This window comes from Ursus americanus, chromosome 26 (assembly GCF_024610735.1).
Source record: "Ursus americanus isolate L20-20 chromosome 26, mUrsAme1.1.p, whole genome shotgun sequence".
In the NCBI taxonomy this organism is placed as follows: domain Eukaryota; kingdom Metazoa; phylum Chordata; class Mammalia; order Carnivora; family Ursidae; genus Ursus; species Ursus americanus.
The window spans coordinates 3,150,763-3,175,789 of record NC_142152.1 but is presented as its reverse complement, the minus strand read 5'-3'; the positions used below and the strand labels follow the sequence as shown (position 1 = coordinate 3,175,789).

Here is a 25,027-nt window from a genome sequence, read left to right as displayed (position 1 = left end):
TAAGTATAGCTACCATCTGTCACTTCAAGGGTTGTTGCAATATTCCTCCCTATGCTGTACTTTCCACTTCTCTATTTTTTAAGTAAGCTCTACGCCCAGTGTGGGGCTTGAACTCACTATCCCGAGTGAGCTGTATGCTCTACTCAGTGAGCCAGGCACCCCTGTGACTTACTTTATAACTGAAAGTTTGTACCTCTTGATCACCTTCACCTGTCTCATCCATCCCCCCACCCCGTACCCCTCTGTCAACCACCATTTCTCTATGAGTGTGTTCATTTTTTTTCAGATTCCACATATAAGTGAAATCATGGTATTTCTCTGAATTATTTCACTTAACGTAACACCTTCTAGGTCCATCCATGTCACAAAAGGCAAGAATCTTGTTCTTTTTATGGCTGAGTAATCAATATTCCATTGTGTATATACACCATATCTTCTCTATTCATCTATCGATGGACATTTGAATTGCTTCCATATGTTGGCTATTGTAAATAACACCGCCATAAACATAGGGTACATAAGTCTTTTTGAGATTAGTGTTTTCATTTTCTTTGGGTAAATACCCAGTAGTGGAATTACTGGGTCATACGGTAATTCTATTTTTACTTTTTGAGGAACCTCCATACTGCTTTCCACAGTGGTTGTACCATTTTACATTCCCACCAAACAGTGCTTAAGGGTTCCCTTTTCTCCGCATCCTCACCAGCACTTACTTCTTGTCTTTTTGATACTAGCCATTATGACCGGCGTGAGGTGACAGCTCACTGTGGTTTTGATGTGCATTTCCCTGAGATGTCATGTTGAGCTTTTTCATGTCTGTTGGTCATCTGTCTTAAGATTTTAAGTAACCTCTAACCCAATGTGGGAGACTCCCAACCCCGAGATTAAGAGTTGCATGCTCCGCTGACTGAGCCAGCCAGGGACCCCTCTCTCTGTCTTTAGAAAAAATGTCTAGGTTAGGACTTGGATTTTTTTTTTTTTTTTTGGTGAGCTGTATGAAGTACATATATATATTTTGGATATTAACCCCTTATTGGATATATCATTTGCAAATGTCTTCTCCAATCAATAGGTTGCCTTTATGTTTCTTAATGGTTTCCTTTGCTACACAAAAGCTTTTTATTTTGGTGTCGTCCCCAAATCCCATACTGTGTATGTGTTCTGTGAGGAGTTTTATGGTTTCAAGTCTTGCATTTAGATCTTAACTCCATTTTGAGTTTTTCTGTGTGTGTATGGTATAAGAAAGTGGTCCAGTTTTCCCATTTAGAGACTGTCTTTCCACATCGTATATCCTTGCCTCCTTTGTAACGTAGATTAATTGACCATATACATGTGGTCTATTTCTGGGCTGTGTTCTGTTTCACTGATCTCTTTCTCTGTTACTGTGCCAGAACCATCATGTTTTGAGTACTGCACCATGGGAGTATATCTATCTTGAAATCTGAGGTTTATGATACCTTCAGCTTTGTTCTTCTTGTCTCAAGACTGCTTTGGCTATTTGGGGTCTTTTGTGGTCTACACAAATTTTAGGATTATTTGCTTTTTTTTTTTCAGGGTATTTTCTCACCAGATCCTTGGAGTGTGCTGGTGGTGGCTTTCTCTCATTGATATTTCACAACTGAAGTTTAGAGGACTTGCCCAAAGCCTACTCCATTTTGTTGCTGTAACTTTTAATGACCACCCATCCACTAAAGACAAAGCTGCCCTTAGTGCTTCCCATGTGCTCCCCCCGATTCCTGCAGCAGTCATGATGTAACTCTGGGGTCTGCACTAGATAGGAGTGTGTTTTTAAGTGTTATCTAAGGACGCAGAAGGGCACTAGTCCTGAAGCACATGCCCTAGTCGGGAACCCTTGGGTAGCTTTCTGCAGGCAACAGTTCTGCCGAAATCACTCCTGGTGTCCCCATCTACCTGCAGGTGACCCACTCTCTATAACCTGAAAGGGGTTGGGGGGAAGTAGGGGGAGTGATTCTCCAAACTACTTGGTTTTCCCTCAATTTACAGATCCCCTCTAACCTCTGATACTTTGCTTTCTCTCTTGTCCTGAGAAGTCTGGGCAGGTTCCAAACGGGCAACCTCCCCATGGAGCTGCTGTGAGACACCAAGTCACTGTAGGACACACGCATCATATGATGGCTACAGAAGAAAAATGCATCTTTAGAGAAAGTACGTAACTGGTAAGCAACTAGTTTTTCCCAGCTTACCTGAGGTGGACCATTATTCTTAATACCACCATCAGCTATAATATTTAGGATTACCAGAACTTTTTCCTTACTTAGCAAAAAAATTCTTAAAAAAATTACCCTACAATTTGTATAAATTATTCCAGAGTTAAATCTCATTTTTGCTACCCTCAATGTATCAACAGAAACGAGTAATCAGAGCGTGAAAAAGACACACATATTAACAAAGTACTGTTAAAAGATTTATTGCAATAATACAATAAAAGTTTAGAAAACATTTGTTACGACTCAAACTGGTTTGGAAGTCGCAGAGTAATGGGAAATTCCTGCAACATGACACCACAAGGAGATTCTCAGACACTGTAGTTCTTTTAAAAACAGCATGCCCCCTGACTGTTCTTTCCCAAATTATTGATACACGAATCCTTAAGTGAATCCTGTCCATACACCCAATGTTGACATACTGTTTTTCCCCTTAACTTATCGATGTGCAAAACTTCTCTTAGTTATATTCCATTACAAAAAAGAAGTCTTTAACAGACCATTTTAAGCAGCCTATTTGGTGCCTGTAGGTTATTATTAGTATTAACCTTGTTTCAACAAATCATTTTATATGGAAAACATGACCAAGTTCTATGGCTTTTGTTTAAAAAAAAAAATACCAGCTTCAATTTTTTAAAAAGCGGCTTACATAAGGTTCTGGCCCCACATGAAAGATTTTCATGAGCAGCAAAGAGAGTAGGAAAAACAGTGGTTGAAATGTATATTTAAGAATATTTACAGTGGATCCAGTGCAAAATAATGAAAACCAAAATATCTCAGCAGTGTAAGCCAGTATGTTGGTGTTCAAAACCACTAAAGGGTTTGATCATTTAACCCCAAATAAAGTGCCTCTAGTTGATATTAAAAAAACAACAAAATATACCCTATCAATCCCTATTTCCTGTATCTTTCTGAGGTTTGTGGAATTACTCTCTAGATAGGAGCTGCGAACTCCAGATTCTAGGCTTTAGCTTAATCTCACGCTCCTGGTTTCTCAAGCGGCCTACTAAGAGAAACCTAACTGTCCATCTTTTAGCTCAAGTCAATCTCTTTCCCCAAGCCCCAAATCTGTCTTCTGTCTTCTCTGAGCTTGAAACTTTTTTTTTTTTTTTTTGAGGGTCTGAAGTACCTAGACAACCCTTATCTCATGGGAGTTTAAGTCCGTTTGGTGTTTGTACAAGTCTGGCGGACCCATTCCCTATGAACCTCAGACCCGCCGGTACGATGCCAGCTCAGCCATCACGAAGCCGAGCATCTGACACCAGCTACTGAGAACCCACACGGAGAAGAGCCTGTTTCCTCCCTAGGTAGGAAATGCAGGGAGCCAGGGAACCTGAACTCCTGGGGAGGAATAAACACCCTTCTTCTGCAACTCTACCAAAGATTAAATATACCAACAGCAAAAGCTATTTAGCACCTCGGATTTGGAGGCAAATTATCAACTATAATAATTACAAGAAAAGAAGCTAGGGCAGGGTAAGTCTCTGAATGCTTTATCTGAGGTACTGTCATGCTGACCACACTAACAAGATACGGTAGTAATGCCTGTTAGGAATTTTTCATAGGAGTTCTTTTTGTAGTTGTTACATAGGACTTTTTTGCAATTATTAAAAATAAAAAACTACTTACATATTTGTACATAATGCCTCTCTACAGTTTACTTATAAGATTGTCACTAAGAGAATGACAAGACGACACATTAGCTGAAAATGATCTCTTGGTGAGGGAAAATTCTGTCAGATAAAGGTAGTATCAGCTATGATTTGCTCTGCATTTCTGAGTGAAGGGAGTGTCCCTAGAGCAACAAAGACCTCTAAGAAAACAAGCAGGATGGTTTTCCCTGGGAAAACCTGCCACCTACTGAATCCCTTAGAAAGAAACTGGGACACCAAAGAATGACCAGAGGCCATTTAGCTAAGTGGCTTTTAACCTGTGCCCACGCAGGCATTTAGCTTACATAAGGGAACCACCTTAATGACGTTTCACTCAGTTTGGTTTCAAAATGCACACAGTGTGGAGCTAGGTAGAAATTCCATAATCGAGTTGAGAATATAAGAAAATAGTTTTTAAATCTCCAGGCAATCCTTGCAGCTGGGATTTCTTCTGTTCATGGATGTGGGTCCAAAAATAAAAAAGACCTTCATTTCTTTGGTGTGTAGGAGAAAGAAAAAACAGGAATGTCTGACAAGCTACAACAGCAGCAGCAGGAGTGAAATAATTTTTAAACTACCCCTTCCCCGCCCCACAAAAAGCCCCTCCCTTCCAAACAAAACCAAAATCCTTGACCTAAAAACCAAACATGACCAGATTCTAAAGAAATCAAGTAGTTCAAATTGCCTGCTGGTTCTCTGTACAAAAAATGATGGCATAAGCACAAACGCATATGAAACCGTTTTTCTCTTTCGAGTCCTAATCATCAAGAACCACTTCCTTGTGATTCAATTTCTAAAATGTAAAGTGTTCAGGAACAGCCCCAGCATCACAAGGACCAAAGTGGCAGCCCCCCTCTGTGGGTCCTGTGGCCCACGACCAAAGGGAGCCCAAATGGATTTTCTGCTTCAACAGAACACAACACACACGCTCGTCTGTCTTCCACTAACACGGGTCTGGGCAGAAGGACCTCTGACCCTGCTGTTGTATTATAAGCGTGTGGGTCACCCCCACTGGCCACTTGATACATAGAAATGCTTGTCCCCTGCTTTTAAAAAACCCAACAGTATAACCTCTTTTTGTTCCAGGCACTATCTTAACACACAGTTTACTCGAGCATAGTGGAAGAACACCTTTCTTGACACAAACCTGGTGCGTTTCGGTCCGTGCGCATTAGCGGTGTCCAGTGTAAGCCTTAAACCAGGAGGTGACCGAGGCCGCGGCAGACGAGATCATCCCACCCGCACTGCTGCTCGCAATGGGCGGGGACGCCTGGCTGCTCTGGCTCTGGGAGCCTTCCACGGGCTGGGAAGGGATATCACAAAACCGGGGGCTCGGCAAGTTCTCCCAGTCTGTGCCCAGGTCGGTTTCCTCATCACTGACGCGCTCGTCGCCGCTCTCATCCGATTCCCCAGCCACGCCGGGGTCCACAAACTCCATGGACTCCTCCAGGTCGGCTCGCACTTCAAAGGGTCCCGACCTGTGCGCACACACAACCAACATTGTGACAACAAGTGACACAGGCCTGACGGGACCTAGGAGGTCCAGAGCCGCCACTGCACCTGTTTCCCAAGCCTGCACCGTACCCCTGATGGTCTAAATGGCGGTTTGCTTCACCTAAATAACCATCCAAGCAATGAAGAAAACCACGATACCGCGCTGCTCCTCAATTCCACCTGCTTGATTTGTGAAGGTCTTGGGTGGAAAATCCCATCCACCGAGACTTACCATGCTGGTCCAAAGTACCATTCCCTCTTTAAACAACCGTGCGATCTACGCACCTCAATGAGGCAGTTCTGACAAAAACAGTCACTTGAGGTATACTCTGGCGTATCAGTTGCTGGAACAAGTAATAAATGGTACAGAAAATAATGTACGGATGTTCTCTGCCTCACGGAAACCCCCAATTTCTACGTTCTTATGACGTGAAAGAGCTCAGTGGTCCGGCTGTGAGCGTGTGGCAGTGCGTCCTCGGATCGGTGTCAACAGCAGGCTCCCGCACCCCTCGTAAGATATGAGCCCATTTTCCAGGGGCCCATTTATAACAGAATGAGCTAAAACTATTTAGAATATAGTCATCTGGAATAATCCATACTGATGCACTGTATTTTAGGAGAACACTACTCCCCAAAGGTCCCTGATGACATCATCGTCTCCGAATCGAAATAACTTTTCTCAGGCCTCACCCTCTGGGACAGCTCCTGAGTGCCACTGTGGGACAGTGTCAGGGAACCCCGCCCAGGCCCGCCGCTGCTCTTCCCCTGGCCCTTCAAGTGCCTGTCACCTCCTGCCTCAGGAGAGCCCCGCTGCACTGGCTTCAGCTGGGCAGTCGCCCCACCGCCCCCTACTCTTCTCCCAGGATTTCCCTGTAGCCAAGGCCCTCCAGCAGCCCCTCTCTCTGCCGTTGCCCCCAAGGACACATGCCTCAGATAATGACTCTGGGGAAAAAGCCAGGGGTTAGCAAAAATAAAATAAGAGATATTCCAGAATAAGTACACCTGCCATTTTAGTCTACGGTCCAAAATTCTTTATGGCCTTAACAAAGACAAAAGCGTAGCCCTGGCCTCCCGTGTACCTCACCGTGCCCGCACCTTCCAACTCACTTTCTCCAGGGTCAGGTTGCCTTTGTTCCTCCAAGACAACCTTGCTTCCTGGCTGCACCAGCAACAGCTAACATTTCTGTCCCAGGCACTGTTTTTAGGGCTTTACAAATATTAAACTGGAAGATACACCACAGGGTTTCCCTTTGGTCTCCTGTGAGCAATTTACATATCAAAGAGCCCCTCTGACCAGGGGCTTCCAAGTTTACAAGGCCTCCATCTAGCCCAGAAGTCACTTTGCAAGGGGTGAAGGCAGCCAGAACCAGGAGACACTCCCCGTGACCCCCCACCTCCTCCTGCAGCTTTTCCAAGCAAACCAACAACAGGCATCTTAGCTGAGTATCCCTTTCCTGTTTCCTTAAAAGGCTCTCCTTACAATTCATTTCTTTTCTCCTTTCCCTTGGTAAACAGGTCTACTCCAAAGATTTTTTCGATGCCTCTCTTTGCTCCTAGCTTCACTGCCCGCCAGAGATCTCCATCTGAGGGCTAACCTCCCAGGCTCATCTCAGGTTATCTGACCCAGGCGACCCTTCTCACAACAAGAGGCCCTCATGCTCCTGCTATCACGGAATAACCCCCCTTTCAATCCTCAACACCCCCCCGCCCCAGCACTACCACCTCCTCATAGCCAGCGTCTGCCTCCCGTCAGCCCCACCCGCCTCCGTGCGCTGGAGAGCTGGGACTCTGTCCCCTCACGGCACCTGCCTGTTAAAATGTCATAATGTCAGTGTCGCGGCTGGGCCTCCCTTCCAAACGCAGGGCCCGCTCACTCTCTCCTGTTGAGCTTTGCTGCGCTAGCTGCAGAGGAAGCCTGCCTTCCTGCCGGCTCAGAGCCGTGGCCTGTTTTCTGGTCCTCTCTGATGTCGCCTTATCCATTTGGCATGGGACTGCCATTGTCCCCAGACCCCCTTTCCAAAAGGTTTTCCCAGGGGACAGACAGGAGTGATGGGGGTGACACTTCCTCCAGGCAGAGCTCCCCGGGAAGCCACCTGGGACTCTAGTTCTCTGCGGGAATCCCACAGGGCAGAGTCTAGTGACACGGGGCAGGTACTCAATTAAGTATTTCAACTGAAAAACCAGTGGATGATTCCCGAAGTGGCCATCTGGAGCGATTATTGTTGCCCAGCATACCCTGAACCACACACATCACACGCAAAAGAAATCTTTTATGCTTAACGCCGTCAGGGAATAAAGATAACTAATCTTCTCAAGATACTGCAGGGAATTAGTCTTATCGATTAAGGCAACAAAATGACCTTTTTGGTTTTTTAGAAAACTCTTTTGCAAAATATCTTATTTCAGAAATATTACCAGACAGAACATACAACATCAAGAATGATCTCTAATGTTAACGGAGGCGCACCATCACGGTAAAGACTGAATCCAATACGAAAAATCAACAGATACTAAATCCAGGGGAAATTCTCATGAGCAGGATAACTGCATGGTCTCAAAGTGTCTCCCCACAGACTGCTGCTTGGCTGCAAGTTCGGAAAAATCTAGGAATTATGGAGAAGGTAGAAAGCATAGTGACTGGGTGATCAGATTAACATCACCAATGAGGGACAGATGGCCACTGTGGCCCCAGGGTGTCCAGGAAACCCTCCCGGCCCAGGCAGTGCTCCAGCCTCAAATGCACAGAATTCCTGGAATCTCGCTAAAAGGAAACTCTAAAATCAGAATGAAAGTTCTCTTACTACAAAGGGAAAAATGTTAATGTCGTAAAAGACAAAGTAGGCCACGGAAATGTTCCAGATTTAAAGGAGGTTAAAGAAACACAGCACCTAAATCCAACACCAGACTCCAGACTGGACCACGTACGGGAGGGGAAAATACTGTAAGGGACATTAATCTGGTCCACAGACAAAATGTGCAGGTGGGCAGTGGCTTAAACTACTGTATCAGTGTGGGATTTGCTAATGATAGTAACTGTTCTATAAACAGGAAAATAGCCCTATTTTTAGGAAATACATATAGAAGTATTTAGGGGTCAAGAGCCATGATATATGTATGTAACTTACCCTCATAGGGTTCAGGAAAAAAAATGTGTGTGTGTGTGTCTTTATGGAGACAGATGACACAAATGATAAAGCAAATAGGGTAAAACAGTAACAGGTGAGCTTGGGTAAAGGGTAGACATCTTCATACTACTTTTATTTTTTGTAATTTTGAATTTTTTTGCGAGTTTGAATTTATACCAAAGAAAAAAAGGTTTTATGTTGGATTCGAGATGGGAGCCTCCCTTCAGCTGGTTCCATGGAAACAGGAAGTCCCACCCAGCTTCCAGGAACAGTCTCTCTACAGCTGGACTCTGATCGAGGCAGGTGCGGGAGGGGACTCCTGGAGCTCCAGCTCCCGGCCGCTGGCTCGCAGACCACCGGCTCGGCTGCAGTGAGCCCGCCGAGTATGTGCACTGCTGTCGCACAGGCCCCCATCCAAACTGCAGAGCTGACTCAAGGGCAAGCCCAGACAAGCCTGCAGACCCTCCAAAGAAATCCACCCCTAGCAGAAGGGAGCCTGTTTTTTTGAACCACCACCGATACTGGATATCGTCAATCCTTTCCGTTTTTGCCAAACTGATGGGTGAAAACTGGAAGGCTGTTTTGAATTGCATGTCTTTATTCTTGGTTGAGGCAGAAGACTTTTTTCATTTGAATACTGATTACTTGCATTTCTTTTGTGCGAACTGCCTGGATTAATCCTTGGGCTGTTTTTCTATTAGGTCTGCCTGCCTTTTACAGATTTGAAATTTTAAGTCGTCTAGGTATTAATCTGTTGTCTGATATACAGGCTGCAAAACATATCTGTTGCTCATCTTTTAACTTGACAGCATCTGGTATTTTACCAGAGGCATTTAGAGTTTTTACAGAGTAAAATATGTAACTCCTTTCCTTCATCATTTTGGGGTTTTGTGGCTTGCATGGTGATTACGAAACATTGTCTTTTCTCCTAGCTATTTTATAGGGTTTTTTTTTTTTTTTCAATAAAATAAGGTCTTTTCTATCATCTGGAATTTATTTTTATATACGGAATGTAGTATGAGTCCAGCTTTGTCCTTTTGTGAATACCCCACTAGCCCACCACCATGGATCTATTATCCGGTTCATATCCGGCTCAACACGCTGGCCCTTGCCAAGTTATCCTCCTCGCAGGGACAGGCGCAGGGACAGGGCTGGTCTCTGGATTCTTCTCTTTGTCTAATTGCCCCACCTACTTGCCTGCTAATAGCACCTTAATTACCTTCATACTATGTTGTAAAAGGGGCCAAAGCCCATCCTTTACTATTCTTTTCCAAACTTTCCTTGCAGCCTGTGCTTCTAGTTCAGCTTCAGAATTAGCTTGTCAAAGTTCCATGAATTATCTGTTGAAATTCTGATCGGGTTTCCTTCTGGGGAGAAGGGGCATTTTTAGAATACTCAGCCTTCCTCTCCTAGAAAATCCTGAGGGTGTTCACTGCCTCGGGCCTTCTTTCAGTCAGGCGCACACCTCATGCAGTGCCTGGCAGACATTCAAGAAATAGGTGTTGGATATTTTTTTCAAGTTTCATATTTTCTTTATATGGTTTGCATACATGTTGTGAAGATTATTCCTATGTAATTTAGTTTGTGCTGCTATAGGGGACCCTTTTCTCATTCCATCTTCTGACTAGCCGTGAGCACATAAGAAAACAGGGTCTCTTGGATGGCTAGTTCAACAATAATCATATCCTCTACGTCAGTGGAGTTTCTTTCTTTCCAACATAAATATACATTCCTTCTTTGTAAGAGTGTCCTGCCTCGCCTTGGCCTCCGGAGCGATGTGAACACAGCAGTGACAACAGGCACCCCCTTGCTTTCCTCTCTGTAGAGGATGCTTTTACTAAATACCCATGTAAGGAACATGTCATTAAGTATAATCTTTTCTGTAGCCTTATATGGTAGATATCCTTTATTAATAATCTCTTTTTAATTTGCAAGTAGATTATTTATAGGAATTGAATTTTATTCACTGCTTTTCTGGCATCTCTCAAGTTGATCTTATGGTTCTTTTCCTTTTTTAATCTGTTCATGTGATGAAGTGGTGTGTACTGGCTAACGGCGTGGGAATGTACCACGTCGTGGAGTCAGATGTGCGCTGGGACCCTGGCTCTACTACTTTGCCTCTGTGATCACGGGCACGAATTACTTGACCACGCTAAGCTTCAGTTACCAACCCCCTCTGTAAAATAAGAATAATAATCCCACCTATGATTTAAGGCATGTCAGGTAGTTGGCTCAGGGTCAATAAATATTGGCTCAATAAATATTCGTTCTTATTACTAAGATTAATTTCTTAATGTTGAACCCTTTACAAATAAGGTTCAAAGAGGATGACAAACAGACTCACAGACATCAACCACTAAAACGGAGATGGATTTCTAACAGGTTCGTGTGGTTTGTGAACTAATGAATGGAATGTGAAGCGAGGAGCATGAACTCCCTATAAAAATGGCACAAAATTCTAGGTGTGTGTGCAGTTCCCTGGAGAGAGTGCACAGCTCTTCCCGAAGGGTTCTATGTCCCAGTAAAGTTACTGTTTTAGGTAGGGGGGGAAACACAAGCCAGTGGCTAAGGGCCGATTACCACAGAAAGTTCACTGCAATGTGGAGGAAGCCCAGCACCCTGGCCAGTGGAAGGGATCCCCCGTAAGCCTTGGTTCCGGCTGTGAAAGCAAACGAATGATGGGAAGGGGACTACCCCAAAAGAGCTTTTCTACCTTTTATTTTCTTTGTCCTCTTTCAAAAGTGCAAATACATTAACTAAGTCTTATCTCAGAAACGTATGGACAGACTGCTAAGAGCATGGAAAAAGGATACGTACTCAGAGAGGGGTTACCTGAACAGTACTAAAGAAAAGCTTCCTGTGTGTCATGCTTTTTGGGCTGAGAGACTAGAAAGATCCCACAGAACAGCCCTGGTTGGTCTTTTTTATTACTCCTATTTTTAAGCTAATGGATTTTAAACTAGTTCACCCCATAAACTTCTAATACCCTTTATCTCCGATAAATGGTGGCCAGAGACACAAAAAGAAAACTGGGAAGAACCGTTACAGTGAGAGGAGACATGAAAGGGAACGCACAGGAAAAGCGCAGACACTGCACACCGCTGAGAAGACACAGACATGGAGTCCAAGAAACAGCTTCTGGTCTTCAAGGACGGCACGAGGCGGCCCCTCCAGGAACATCTGGGTTCCACCACTTCATGTTAGGTGTTTGATATTAATTTTCTGAGAAATGATTATGTAAGGATCATAAAGGTTCAAATCTGATGAGCCACCGTCCTCCTACACAGGACCGCATTAGTTCTGTCCTTCGTGGGGAGACCGCGGGTGCGAAACAGGCCCCTGCGCTCTGCCGACGCGCACAACTCTCCTTTGAAGTCCTCACGGCACCACCACTTAGAAGAAAGCAAACAGCACTCTTACCTGCCCAGGTGTTCAGAGCTCGGGCTGACCAGGTACGTCAGGTTCCTGAGAGTGTGCAGCGGCTGGAACTGATCTAAGTTTACATGCTAGAAGAAGCAAAAAACTGATTAATATTTTCAACCAGGTAACATGTTAAAAATTAGCTCACAGCGTATTTTCCATACCTGAGAAAAGCACAGGTAAAGAATATTTGCATTCAGTTTCTTCACTGCTCGAGTAAATTTCTGTCTACTGAGATTTTCCCCACAAAATTCACTGGAAAACAAACATACAAGTTGTAAAACTGTATCTTTTTGAGGATATTCTACGGTAAAGTGTCTATTTGGAAGAGTGTATTTTACACCACGGTTCAGTATAAAACATACCCCACGTCCTCCGCCTCTTTTAGTCTCAACAGACTTTCTGAGAAGGAACTACCGCCCTCATGACGAGCCATTTCACCACCATCTATAAAAGTTACAAATGCATGTACCCTCCAACCAAGCAATTCCACTTCTGAAAATTTATTCAACACAAATACTTGCACGCTCATGAAATGAAGAACGTACAAGATTATTCTGTGAAGGGCGACTGGTGAGATCCTGGCACACTTATACAAAGAAACCTCTGGTAACTGTCCACTCTATGCAGAATGACAGCTGGAGGCTCACAACGGCCCTACGAGGCCCGACCAGTTTGCACCCCCACCTTCTTCGCTGCCCTCGCACTCCCCAGGGTTTTCTCTTTGTGCAAACAGACCCACCCACGTGGCTTGCTCCCCTCTTCCCTCAGGGTCACACGTACTCACACACCTGCCCACTCACACATGCCTCCATGTTCCCGTTCCCTCCCTCCCTCTGCTTTCATGTCCTCCACAGGACTCATCACCATCGGACACACTGCTCATTTATTATCTGTCCCTCTGTCCCTCTGTCAGAATGAAGTGCCAAGAGGGCAAGGATTATGTTTTCATCACTACTGAACCCTCTCAGTGCCCAGAAAAGGGCTCAAATATTTGTTAAACACTCAAAAAGCAAGGTGCAAAACACCCTAGTATATCTTTTGTGTTTAAAAGGGGAGAGAGATGATAATACATATTTATTTGCCTTGAAATGTAAGAATGACTGGACGGGGGAAGGAAAGTCTTAGTAGAACTCAGCAGAACTTAGAACTGAGTACACTGTAAACCTTTACATTCTTTTTTAAAGGTTTTATTCTGCGGCACCTGGGTGGCCCAGTTAAGGATCCAGTTCTTGGTTTCAGCTCTGGTCATGATTCTCAGGTCACGAGACCGAGCTGTGTCGGCTCCCCACTCAGTGCAGAGTCTGCCGAAAAGACTCTGTCTCAAGCTCTCCCTCTGTCTGCCCCCCTTGCCCCCGCACGCACATGCTCTAATAAATCTTAAAAAAATTTTTTTTTTTATTTTTAAGTAATCACTACACCCAGTGTGGGGCTTGAACTCATAACCGTGAGACCAGGAGTCACATGCTCCACCGACTGAGCCAGCCAGGCGCCCCTACGTTTTTTTTTGAATTTTTAAACCACTTGTTTTTTATTTTGAAAGTTAAAAAAATATTCAAGTGTTATAATTTACCCAGTTCTTACACATGAGCATACCCTCTGAAGATCCTGGTTTTTCCTTCAATTATTTTTCCGAGTGGGAGAATTCTCTGTGGTCTTCTGCAAGACTTCACGTGCAATTATAAGATAATGAAACAAACTTGCACAGTAGGCTTTTGAAATTAATGTCAATATTTCACAGTCATTTTTCTGGCTTAATAATACTTAAATTCCTGGTTTTGGTTTAATTAGAATAAGTACACAATAGGAAAACGAGATCTATGACAAAGATGACATCACCACCTTCGATTACTTGCCTGTTGCACAGCTTTTTGGGAAGATTTATGTCAAGTATATGCGACAAAATGTTGACCAGCTGAGTCGCATAGCACAATGCAGCACTGATCGTGTAAGCGGGGTTACTATGCTCCATGTCTGAAGTACAAGAACAACCATACACGAACGACTTTAATTTCAACAACAAATACCAATGAACTTAGATTTTATGATTTATAATTTTATCATTACATTGTTGATGACTATGTTTTGCTCCTAACATACTAATAAAAGGTTCACGGGCACATATTAATGTTTCATCATTTACGGTTTTTGCAGAGTGGAATGTAACCTGAGCAAATGAGCCCAGACAGACCCAACATAAATGAAAGTAAAGTCTGAACTGCTTGGACCTGATAATGTATTATTTATTAGAACAGTAAATGCCCAACTTAAATGTCACCTCCTCAGAGAGGCCTCACCTAGGCTACACCTGTCTTGGTGATATCACCTTCGTCTCACCAGCACCCAGCATCGTGCATGACAGAAAGCACATACTCACTGTGTATTTGCTAAATGACTAAATGAACAATCTTTTCTCCACCAAAGAAAGCTATACTGGTTTTAAAGGGTTTTTCTCCTGGGCTATTTCTATCTCCATTTCTGGCTGCTAAAATAAGCCCTTCACAAAGAAACTCTAAAAACAGGGCTCAACCATCTAAATATACTAACTAGTGAGGTCTTTTTATATAAATAAACCAATACTGGCCCCCCAAAAGTGAAATATCTAAAGAATATTCTCAGGCCGTCCACTGATGGACTGGACATACAACGTGGAAGACATCCACACTACACACACCGGAATACTGGTCATAAAAAGAATGAAATGCTAGTTCATGCCACAATATGGATGAACCTTGAAAACATCACGCTATGTAAAAAAGCCAAACACAAAAGGCCACACATTGTATGATCCCATTTCTATGAAATACCCAAAACAGACACATCTATAGTTAAAATTACAGATCTTCCTCAACTTACGATGGGGTTATGTCCCGATAAACCCATCACAAATTGGAAATATCCTAAGTCGAAAATAACATTTAATGCACCTAAACAACTGAACGCTTTGCCTGGCCTGCCTTACACAGGCCCAGTACGCTGACGTTAGCCGACAGCTGAGCAAAATCATCTACCACAAAGCCTATTTATAATAACGTGTTGACTGCCTCATGCAATGCAGTGCATACTGTACAGAAAGTGAAACCCACAACAGTTCTCAGTGTATCTACCTGCTGTGGACCCTGGGGCGGGGGGGGGGGGGGGTCCGAGCTGCCTGGGGGCTGCGGCATCATGAGAGTACACACGGCATGGTGCCAGCCCAGGAAACGATCCAAATTCAAAATTCAAACCAGGATTTCTACTGGACGTGTATCACTCTTGCACCATCATAGAGTCCAAAAACCGTAAGTTGAACCATCGTAAGTTGAGATCATCTGGGGCCGCCCAAGGCTGGGAGGAAAGGCGACAGGGGCACGACAGCTTCGTGCCCTGATCTCCCGTCTGGGGTGATGCCGGTTGGAACTCATCAGAGGGGTAACCAAACAACACTGACTGTTCACTTTACAACTGCTCACCTCATTACGTACATTTCACCTCAGTTAAAAACCATACATATTTCTAAGTTTTCAAACACTATTTTGATTCTCACCAGGCCCCTGCGTGGTTTTCTTCTCTTCTACCCAATTGTAGTAGGCAGAGTAGTCCCCGTTGTTGGGAAGGCTAATCCAAGGCCCAGTAATGCTAATGCTGGTGTCCCCGTTGTGATCGTCACAGACCCATCTTCCCGAGAGATAAGTCGTCCTCCGGGCTTCGGCAAGCTTGCTCACGGTGCTGGAGGTCATGGCACTGTCACTCTCTGAGGACACATCTGCAGGATCTCTAAAAATCAGAACATACATACAAATTTCAAGGGAATGGGTTTTAAAGAGCATGCAAGACACTTGCCTGATACGCAGCACGATGACGCACACATGAGGACAGGGGTTTAACCGGCACATACAGAGGTAAGTAACTCTGAGATGAAGCTCAGGCCGCTGTGGCCAGAAGCCCACACCAATGTGAAGAGCACGGCGCCATGAGCTGGGGCCTCAAGTGTCAGGTTCTCCGACTATTTGGTCTCAAGACCCCTTTACATGCTTACAACTTTTTGAAGACCCCAAAGAGCTTTTGTGTATGTGGGTTAGATCTATTGATATTTACTTGTATTAGAAATCTGAGGAAATTTTAAATTATTCGTTCATTTGGAAATAATAAACCTGTTACAAGTTAACATAGCATAAGAAAATGAGTGAAAAGTGGCGCTGTTTGTTGACCAGCTGAAACACATAGCAAAACACACCACTGGAAGACTTTTGAAAATCCCTTCAATACCCAAGGCTTGCGGCCGTTCAAGTAAAAGTAGTGTCGTGTGCGAAAACCAGCTAGCTCGACCTGCAACTCACTCAAGTGCTTTTTCTGAAGCCAACTGCGGCCCTTCAGGACGGAGCGAAAGAGCCTTCTGCGCACTTCCCATCTCACCACGTGGTGTATTAAAGCGATGTGTGCACGAGGATCAAGACAATAAAATTTAAATAAAAATATTTTTTCTACTGCTTCATCAAGAGCATTCTTGACGTCAAACGCTTTTTTCTCAAACGACACAAGTACGTGATAGACTGTAAGTAACACAGCTGCCGTCACTGCTGGGACACCTGTCAAGGCACCCGTTTTTACCCATGATGGCTTCTGAGCCACCAGTGCAAATGTCCGCACGGTGAAAAAGGGGATTGAAGGGTTTCTAGTCTTACAGAAATACTCGTGACAGCGCAGAGGCCGGGAGGGCGGGAAGGAGCGAGAAGTCAGAGCGGGCGCAAACACACCGTGGTGGGGGGCGCAGCGTGTGTGCAGCAGAGAGGATCCGTGCGGCTGAGCGACGCACGAGGGAGGCGCTAGGAGCCGGTACTGTGCTGGAAAAGTACTGGCAGGCTGGGGAAGGGCTGCTGCGCTGCACTGAGTCTCGGTTCTGTTCTCAAGCCTTTCTCCTCCTGCCACAACGTGCCTGTGGGACAAGTGCCCCTGGCTGTCACAGGGAAGGGGGGGCAGGGCACTACTGCCAGTTCTGAGCAGCGTCTCTGCTTCTTCCTTCTTCCACTAACAAGTTTGAGAAATGCAAATGAACAAGAAACCTTATAGGAATAACTTCAAAACCATCAGCTTTTAATGTACCGGCATATAGCACCGTATACTGCGATAAAAGATTCAAACAGCACAGGCAGAGAGAAGTTTGTCTCCATGTTTTCTCTTCTGCAACTTCACATTCAGTTGTCTCCTTGGTCTCCTCAGATCTGGGACAGCGTCTTAAGACTGTGTCTTTGTTTAATGTGTTTTAACACTGATATCTTGGTCCATCAGAATCTAATTTAGCACTAGGGCTGCCTGGCCAGCTCAGTCGGAAGAACACGCGACTCTTGATCTTGGGGTTGGGAGTTTGAGCCCTATGCTGGGTGTAGAGATTACTGAAAAAATAAACTTAAAAAAAAAAAAGAATCTAATTTAGCATAATGTTTCTCTTTTATTAGCTTCTTCCTCCCCACAGTCCCAATCACCTGTTTTTATACAGTCTCTGGATACCCGACTTCTCCCCACTGACCCAAAAGGCAACCTTAGAGTCTATTTCTGAACTTCCTATTCTTCTCTATTTTGAATCTGCCTTTTTATTTTTATATTTGCCAACTATTACTAATGAAAAATTACTTGGTAAGAATCAAACAGCAAGTTTTCAAACCAGAAGAACAATCAGACCTTTAGGCTTTTGGGACGTTAACTCTGGCCAACAGCCGAAAGGACACAGTGGAGTAGAGGGAGCAAAGCAGAGTACTGGTCCTCACTAGTCACAGTCCACTGACCATCTGGGGAAGGGTGCTGGGAAGTGAGGGCAACCAAAAGAGACAGGAAAATCCTCAACTGGAACAGCCTGATGGTTAGTGAGAAAGCAAATGAACTCCTCAGGAGCAGTTTTCAAACCTCATCAATTATCATCTGGGGAAATTAAAAAAAAGAAAAAAAGTATTACGAGATGGGCTGGGAGGGTTGAAGGTGTGTCCTCTGGAACCTGTCTTTTTCAAAAGTTCCAGAGTGACTCTGATGAACATCCAGGTGGGGAACCACTGTCCTGTCCATCCGATGACTCCTGAGGGTATCCAAGCACTGGAGCCCAACACTAAACTCACAGTTGCCAGTGCCTGCCAGCGGCTAGGTGCCAGGACAAGGCTAAGTCAACAGGTCGGTCAACAAGTGAGGGCCCCACTTCTCTGAGGGCCACCGCCCTTCACCTTGGCTGCCTCCCCAATTTCGTGCAGCATGTACTGTTTGCTGAAGCAGATAAGAAGACTTCAGTTTCATTACCAGGAAAGCCAATGACCCCAGAATGAACCCAATAAATGAGGTGCTGCCATATTTGAAAAATACTTGATCTCTGAAACGTGATCTATTCCTAGAGTCAAAAGACTCACTGTACCTCACACTAGTCTTCACTTCCTCGATTGGAAAAATGACAGAGGTGAGCTCTAATATATGAGATCGCCGAAGATTTGCCAGACGCTCATAATGACTTCTTAAGTCAGTGGTTTTTTTTTCTACCAGGTCACCAAGTCTGCGATTGTGCCTCTGAATCTTCTCCTTTTTCTCTTGATGCCGCTGTGCTCGAGTATAAAGCTTCTGATTCTTTTCCTTGGTTTTGAGCAGGCCTTCGGAATCTGAAATAAATCACACCCAACAATTACCTCTACAAATAGCTCCTGGGGACTGCAGAACCCACCTCACAAGGGTAAGCATCTTCCTGCAGTTTAAACTGAAAGCAAAACCTCAATCAGGTTAACTAGATAATGTTTGCTAAGTGGAAGTTGAGAGTTCAGCTTAAGTAAATAAATAAATCAAAGTGGACCACCACTAAAAGGACTCTGGGTCTCCACCTGTAGTCATCATTTGTAAGAATCAGTCAACAACTACCAAGTTTAAGCCAGGAAGTACCTCACTTATGGTAAGCACTGAAGAATAAACATGGTGGGCAGAAAAGAGATCTAATCCAAGTTTGAAAAACTTAATGGCTGTCGGATTTTCCTTAGAAATCTCTTACATGTGCCTTGGGCTCCATTCAGAGACCCAGGGAATAATCTCACGGCAGGTGGTCATGCAGCAAAGAAACAGACCAAGGGCTCTGAAAAGTCACAGTGCAGTGTGGCAGCATCCAGCACGGTGGGAGCCCCTATTATGTGCCAGCATTTGAAGCACTGCAGGGGCAACCAAAGCCTGGCCACACAACCAAGAGAGGAGACAGACACTCATCCTGTCTGATGTGTGTCCTTTTCATGGAGCTCCTTCAGGTTCTGAATCAAGACCTGTTAGGGTGTTAGGCTGTAGCTAAATTTCTCTCGAGTGGCAAAAATTAGTTGCAAAATCTCAGACTCCTAGAAGCAAGTTAGGAGGTTCAGACGAGTTCAAAATCAAGCTCGTTATTTTTCCACAAAAGTCTCATCTTGATACCTAGGTTCTCTACTTAATAATTATTTTTGACCTGTCCACAGTCTAAGTCAGTCCCCTGCTGGTCAGTTCCATGGGCTGACTACTGTTCCTTCGGTGGAGGGGTTTCTTTTCCTTCCCACTGTTACAATCTTACTAACTCTCCCCCAAACCCCACCTCCAGCTCGGTTCCAGCTCAGTTCCACTCCAGGCCTTCACCAGCCCCGTCTTCATCAATGGTAACCAGCGCCCCGCGGTTCTCCACTGCCCAAAAAACACACACCGACCTCCCTGGCCTTGAGGCCACCCCCACACTGGCACATGTCCCACAGTTCCCTTCTGCACCCCTTCACCCCAGCCTCAGTTACTAGACACCCCAAACCTTTTCCACACAGTGGAACTATTTAAATGTATGCATGCATGGATGGATACTGAACCAGTCCTCATTCCCTTTAGGATGTCCTTTACAGGGGTGCCCGGGTGGCTCAGTCATTAAGCGTCTGCCTTTGGCTCAGGGCGTGATCCCAGCCAGGGTCCTGGGATCAAGCCTTGCATCGGGCTCCCTGCTCTGCTGGGAGCCTGCTTCTTCCTCTCCCACTCCCCCTGATTATGTTCCCTCTCTTGCTGGTTGTCTCTGTCAAATAAATAAAACCTTAAAAAAAAAAAAGGATGTCCTTTACACATCCTATTCAGATCACTGTCTCTAGGAATGCTACTAGCTTCTTCTCTTCAAATGTCCAAATTCTTCTCATTCAGCTAAACCCCCTTCCAGAAATGCTCTCCAGACCTCTTGCTCCTCGGAAGTCTAATGGAATGTGTGTACCTCACCTATGGCACATAGCTTAGTTCCTTACACCAGGTCCAACCAAAGCCTTGTTGTCCCCTGACTAATATATAACAAGCATCTGATAAATGTCTCATTGGTGGTCCTCCGAGCGAGGACCACTGAACCTAGGTATTTCGCTGTAGGCTATAAGGTTTCTTGCAGTTTTATTTCCCCTTACTTGTGCATTCTCTTTACCATTCTTGCTCAGTGTGGATGTTTTAATGTTTAAGTCACTGGTTCCATCACAGTTACTTTCCAGCAAGCTCATTCATTTTCATGGTCACTACTGAGCTATTTACAAGTGCTCCCATGACTGTCTGGCCATGGCCCCCAGTCATATGGTGGGCAGATTTTTTAAGAACAGTTTCCAACTTGGTATCATGACCCTTCACAGGTGGCAGGAGGTCGGCAGTCACCTAATCTGCACCAGTGCAGACTCAGCACTCAAGAGTTTAAGTTGTCCTTCTCCCCATGCCATTTCCCCCAAACACAAAAACACCCTGACGCTATTTCTGTCACCGACTGTTGCTTATTTGGATAAGTAACTTTATAGCACAGAACAATTCAACCTTAAAGGTTCACACAATCCAACTTCCCTATCTACACCATACAATGTATCTGTATTATTCTGTATCATGACACATAAAATCAAAAGACTCTGGAGAAATATTCATCAGGTCTACAGTTTATAACATATAACCTTTTCTGAATATATGTGATATTTTAACAACAAAATTAAAAGAAATACTATTCACTGGGTAACAACCTCTTAACTGTGGACTTGAGACCAAGCATGGTTTCTGGAATCCACAAACTCCCTTAAAATTGTGAAATTTTTTGAGTCTCATCTAAAGGGTGGCGCTAGACGGTATTTATGTTCTAGAGAGCAGCGGTCCCCAGCCCTTGGTAGGCCATCAGTACCACCCAGAGGAGCGCTACTCAGCGCGTGGCCCATGATCTGGGCCCATCGGGAGACTTTTACCAGTCAGACAAGAGAAGTACAGAAACGTAGAGTAAGTTTAGCAGCATTTTTCTCTGACATGGCAATATGACACTGACGTGACACCCAAGTGTGCAGTCATTTTTCTAGTATTTTACTGTATTTTACAAAAGTATTGGTATCAGTTTATGACAGATTAGAGATCAGAGAGGAACAAAATGGTCTTTTACTACAGACAGTTTAAGAACCACTGACCCAGTCCCCATGCCTGAGATTTGAATTTCCTAAGTCCCAGGTGGGTCACAGGATTCTTTCTCTAGATTTTACAAGGGTCACCAGGTGACTCTGAGGATTTGCTAGGGATGGAAAGCACTGTTACAGGGTCCATTGCTTTAGTGCCAAATCTTTTCTGTGGTGGTCGTTTTGTTTCGGGAGTTAGGAATCTGTTAAATTCAGCTGATCAAAGTTTTTTTTTTTTTTTTAAGATTTTATTTATTTATTCGACAGCCAGCAAGAGAGGGAACACAAGCAGGGGGAGTGGGGAGGAAGAAGCAGGCTCATAGCGGAAGAGCCTGATGTGGGGCTCGATCCCATAACGCCAGGATCACGCCCTGAGCTGAAGGCAGGCGTTTAACCGCTGTGCCAGCCAGGCGCCCCCAGCTGATCAAAGTTTTAAACTTGCTCATCAGGCAAGGCACAAACTCAGTAAATCCAGCAATTCCAGGAGGTTCACAGATACCTGGGAGCAAATCCCCCGTGCGAACATCATGGGAGGACGTGGACAGGGGTAAGTCACAAGTCCCTACGCTGCTGCTGAACCAGAGCCTCTGGGGATGCACGCAAAGCTCTGTAGTTCTGAGCACGTCTTCCCCACGCTGCCCTCCTCTCCAGCTTACTAATCCTGTGAAACTCCATGGGAGCACTCTAATAGGACAAACATTTTCAAAGGAAGCTTTTGCTCTATTACACACTACTATAAAATACTTGCTTCTGGAAGCAACGAGCAGACGAGAAAGGGATTCACAAGGTATCATGGTGACTCACTCTGAACTTTAAACAACGATCTTCAGAAACACACGGAATATGTCTAAAGATACAGGATTTCTAAGAGGACCCTCCTAAATTCTGACAACCATCTACGATGAAGGATGAGGTACACAAATATAATGTAAGATTAATACAGATTAGAATGTGTATGAGACTCACTAAATGGAGAGAAAAAGCCAATATTCTGTGCACCTGGAGTGAACTAATAATTATAACTGAGTACCAAGCTTCCTGTTAGCAAAGGCAAATGGGAAATATGTATTCCTTAACGTTTTTAACTGAGAAAAGTAGTTTATTCAAAGGTCGTTATATTTGTGTGTGTATACATAAAATATATATATTTGGAAAAATATTTACTTAAAATCTTTATACAAATGTTTTACAAGAGGAGGAAGGCAAGCAAGAGACCTTTCCAGGTTGCTGTTGCCTTCCTACCCCTCCTCCCTTTCTCCGCCTCTCTGGCTTATTAATCCAATGAAATAACACACTAGCCCTTTATTACGTCTAGCCCTTTATTAGAAGAAGAGGGACAAATTACTTACTTATTTTCATTTCTTCATTTCCTTTACATATTGTTTGTTTCAGCTGTTCAATCCTCATCTTGCAGGACATTATTTTCCATCTCTTAAAAAAAAGTATGCAATAAATATCACAAATGTTGGTCTCTTATGATTAATATGATTATCTACCTAGGATCACTATTATTTTGAGGCATATCTTACAAAACATAATGAAGAAAAGACCAATATAATTATGTTTATTATAACTTTTGTGACTGTGGTAGATTACAAAAAAGAAGAAAGTGTTATTCTGGTTTAGCACAGAAGCTGGTAGGAAATTAAGACAGAGAAATAAATTCACATAGTTCTTTCATGTGTTAATAAGGACAGAGAAAAATGGTGAAAATTATTCTTCTCTTGACCTGCCCTGTCCAATATACAGCTAGTGATCACATGTGGCTATTTAAAAGTCATGTGAAATTACATAAAGTTCTGTTCCTACTCAACACTACCCACGTGCCAAGTGTTCAACACTACATGAGGCTAATGGCTACCATATTGGTGAGTACAGACATAGAACATCTGTGTCACCACAGAAAGTTCTACTGTTGCACTGCTCTAAACTCTTCATGTTATTTACTGAGGAGACCATTAACATCACTGTATTATCTCACTAATACGATATGCAATAATTACTTGCAAAATAATAAAAACTTCAATAAAAACAGAAGGTTTTCTCCACCAAGACGAATAAAAGATCAGTAAAAATGCAACCTGGTAGTCAGTTAAAAGTATGATTACCCATTCTATAATGCCCCTATAAATGTGGATAATTAAAAGCTTAACACAGCATTCAGATATTTATGGTGTTTAACACCAGCCTAAGCAGTCTGATGGTCCAAGACGCAGAGCAGAGACGCTCCAGCCGGCCAAGTGCTAACCTCCCTGATGGAGGGACACCTGAAAACAGACTCGTGGGGACCGATGGACTGATTCAAAGATGAATCAGTCATGAGACATCTTCACTTTTAAAGGGTATTAGTCTTCAAGAAGCAAGACTGAAATTTTTTATGAAAAACTAGAAAACAGTACAGGGAATTTAGAAAAGTGGCAATAGGATTCTTCATAAATCACCTTTAGTGGTCTTTTCCCATACAATGTGTCTTGTTTCTATAACAGAGCATAATAATTCACTTATATCACATACATTCTTCAAGTATTATTTTAAAATTATGAATGATGCTTATTGTGAAAAAAAATCACAGAAAAACATCACAGAAGAGAAAAAATAAAGTGATCATTAGCCTGACTCCTTCCCATTCATCAGGGATGTAATCTCAATTAAACTTTAATATGTTTCTTTTCAGAGTTTTTAGAGTATACTGATATTTAAAACACATACGCAAATGAAAACATACCTCACTCTAGCCTACTTTTTGTTTGCTCTGTCATTAAAAACTGTTGGGTATCAGTCCGTATCAACACATACGGGCCGAGCATTCTTTTGAAAAGCTACACAGTATCAATTATGTATGTCATCCTGTTTGGTGAGCACTTAAGATATTCACAGATCACTACCCATGCTCTCGTCAATCAGCTTCTTTGCCCATAAATCTCTGCATCTTGGGAGGAAAACTGCCCAATATACCACATGTGCAATTAAAAGAACAAAACAAAACACCCCAACAAAACACCAACTTATCCTCCAACCAAATACATCAATGTACACTCCCATCAACACTGAATAAAAGTGTTATCAATCAAACTCCGTATTTTCATATGCTGTACTCACTTTCCCCCCAGTTATGTTCATTTTGCTCAGAGTCTTCAACATACAGAACTTTTAAACTATCACGTGGTCTGTGAAAATGTTTTCCTTTATGGCTTATAAAGGTCTGCTCATCTGTAGGTTACATTTATAAATACCTTCCCTTATTTTTTAAAAATATTTTTATGAGTTTACTTTTCACATTTAATCATCAATCCATGTGTTTACAATGAGTACATTTTTTCAAAAAAGATAGTTCATCGTTCTTTTCTCTGTCAACACCAGACTTCATTCTTATCCTTTATAATGGTTCTATAATTAACTGCCAGTACTCTGTGTTTGGCATCTAGAGAAAATATTTGAGGGCCCACACTACAAATATATTCAAATAGAGGGCTGCCAAAAAAATTATTAAAATAAATTTAAAGCACAACCAACTTAAAAGCATGTAACCTCAAGTATAAAGAATATTATTTAAATACTTCTTACAGCTTACCAACTGATCTGTTATCCATTTTCCTTCCATAGCTTTTAACACTCTGCACAGAGAAAAGACAATAATAAATTCTGTGAAGCTCAAAAATGTAAAATCAGTATCTTCTTAAAATAAGTTCTTAAAAATGTCTGGAAATACCAACGTGAGACTCAAGCACTCA

The 25,027-nt window shown here is 43.4% G+C and overlaps 1 protein-coding gene across 1 annotated transcript in view; it reads right to left on the bottom strand.

Moving 5' to 3' along the window:
- Positions 1-3,315: 3,315 nt before the first annotated feature.
- Positions 3,316-25,027, bottom strand: part of ATG14 (autophagy related 14) — a 35,519-nt gene continuing 13,807 nt past the window's right edge. Inside the window, exons 3-10 of the mRNA XM_045810374.2 lie at positions 24,868-24,910; positions 22,646-22,727; positions 18,290-18,527; positions 15,443-15,672; positions 13,773-13,890; positions 12,081-12,171; positions 11,917-12,002; positions 3,316-5,355 (exon numbers count right to left, since the gene is read on the bottom strand). Of these exons, the coding sequence (XP_045666330.2) occupies positions 5,049-5,355; positions 11,917-12,002; positions 12,081-12,171; positions 13,773-13,890; positions 15,443-15,672; positions 18,290-18,527; positions 22,646-22,727; positions 24,868-24,910 (1,195 nt within the window). The 3' untranslated portion in view covers positions 3,316-5,048. The remainder of the gene's footprint in view (positions 5,356-11,916; positions 12,003-12,080; positions 12,172-13,772; positions 13,891-15,442; positions 15,673-18,289; positions 18,528-22,645; positions 22,728-24,867; positions 24,911-25,027) is intronic.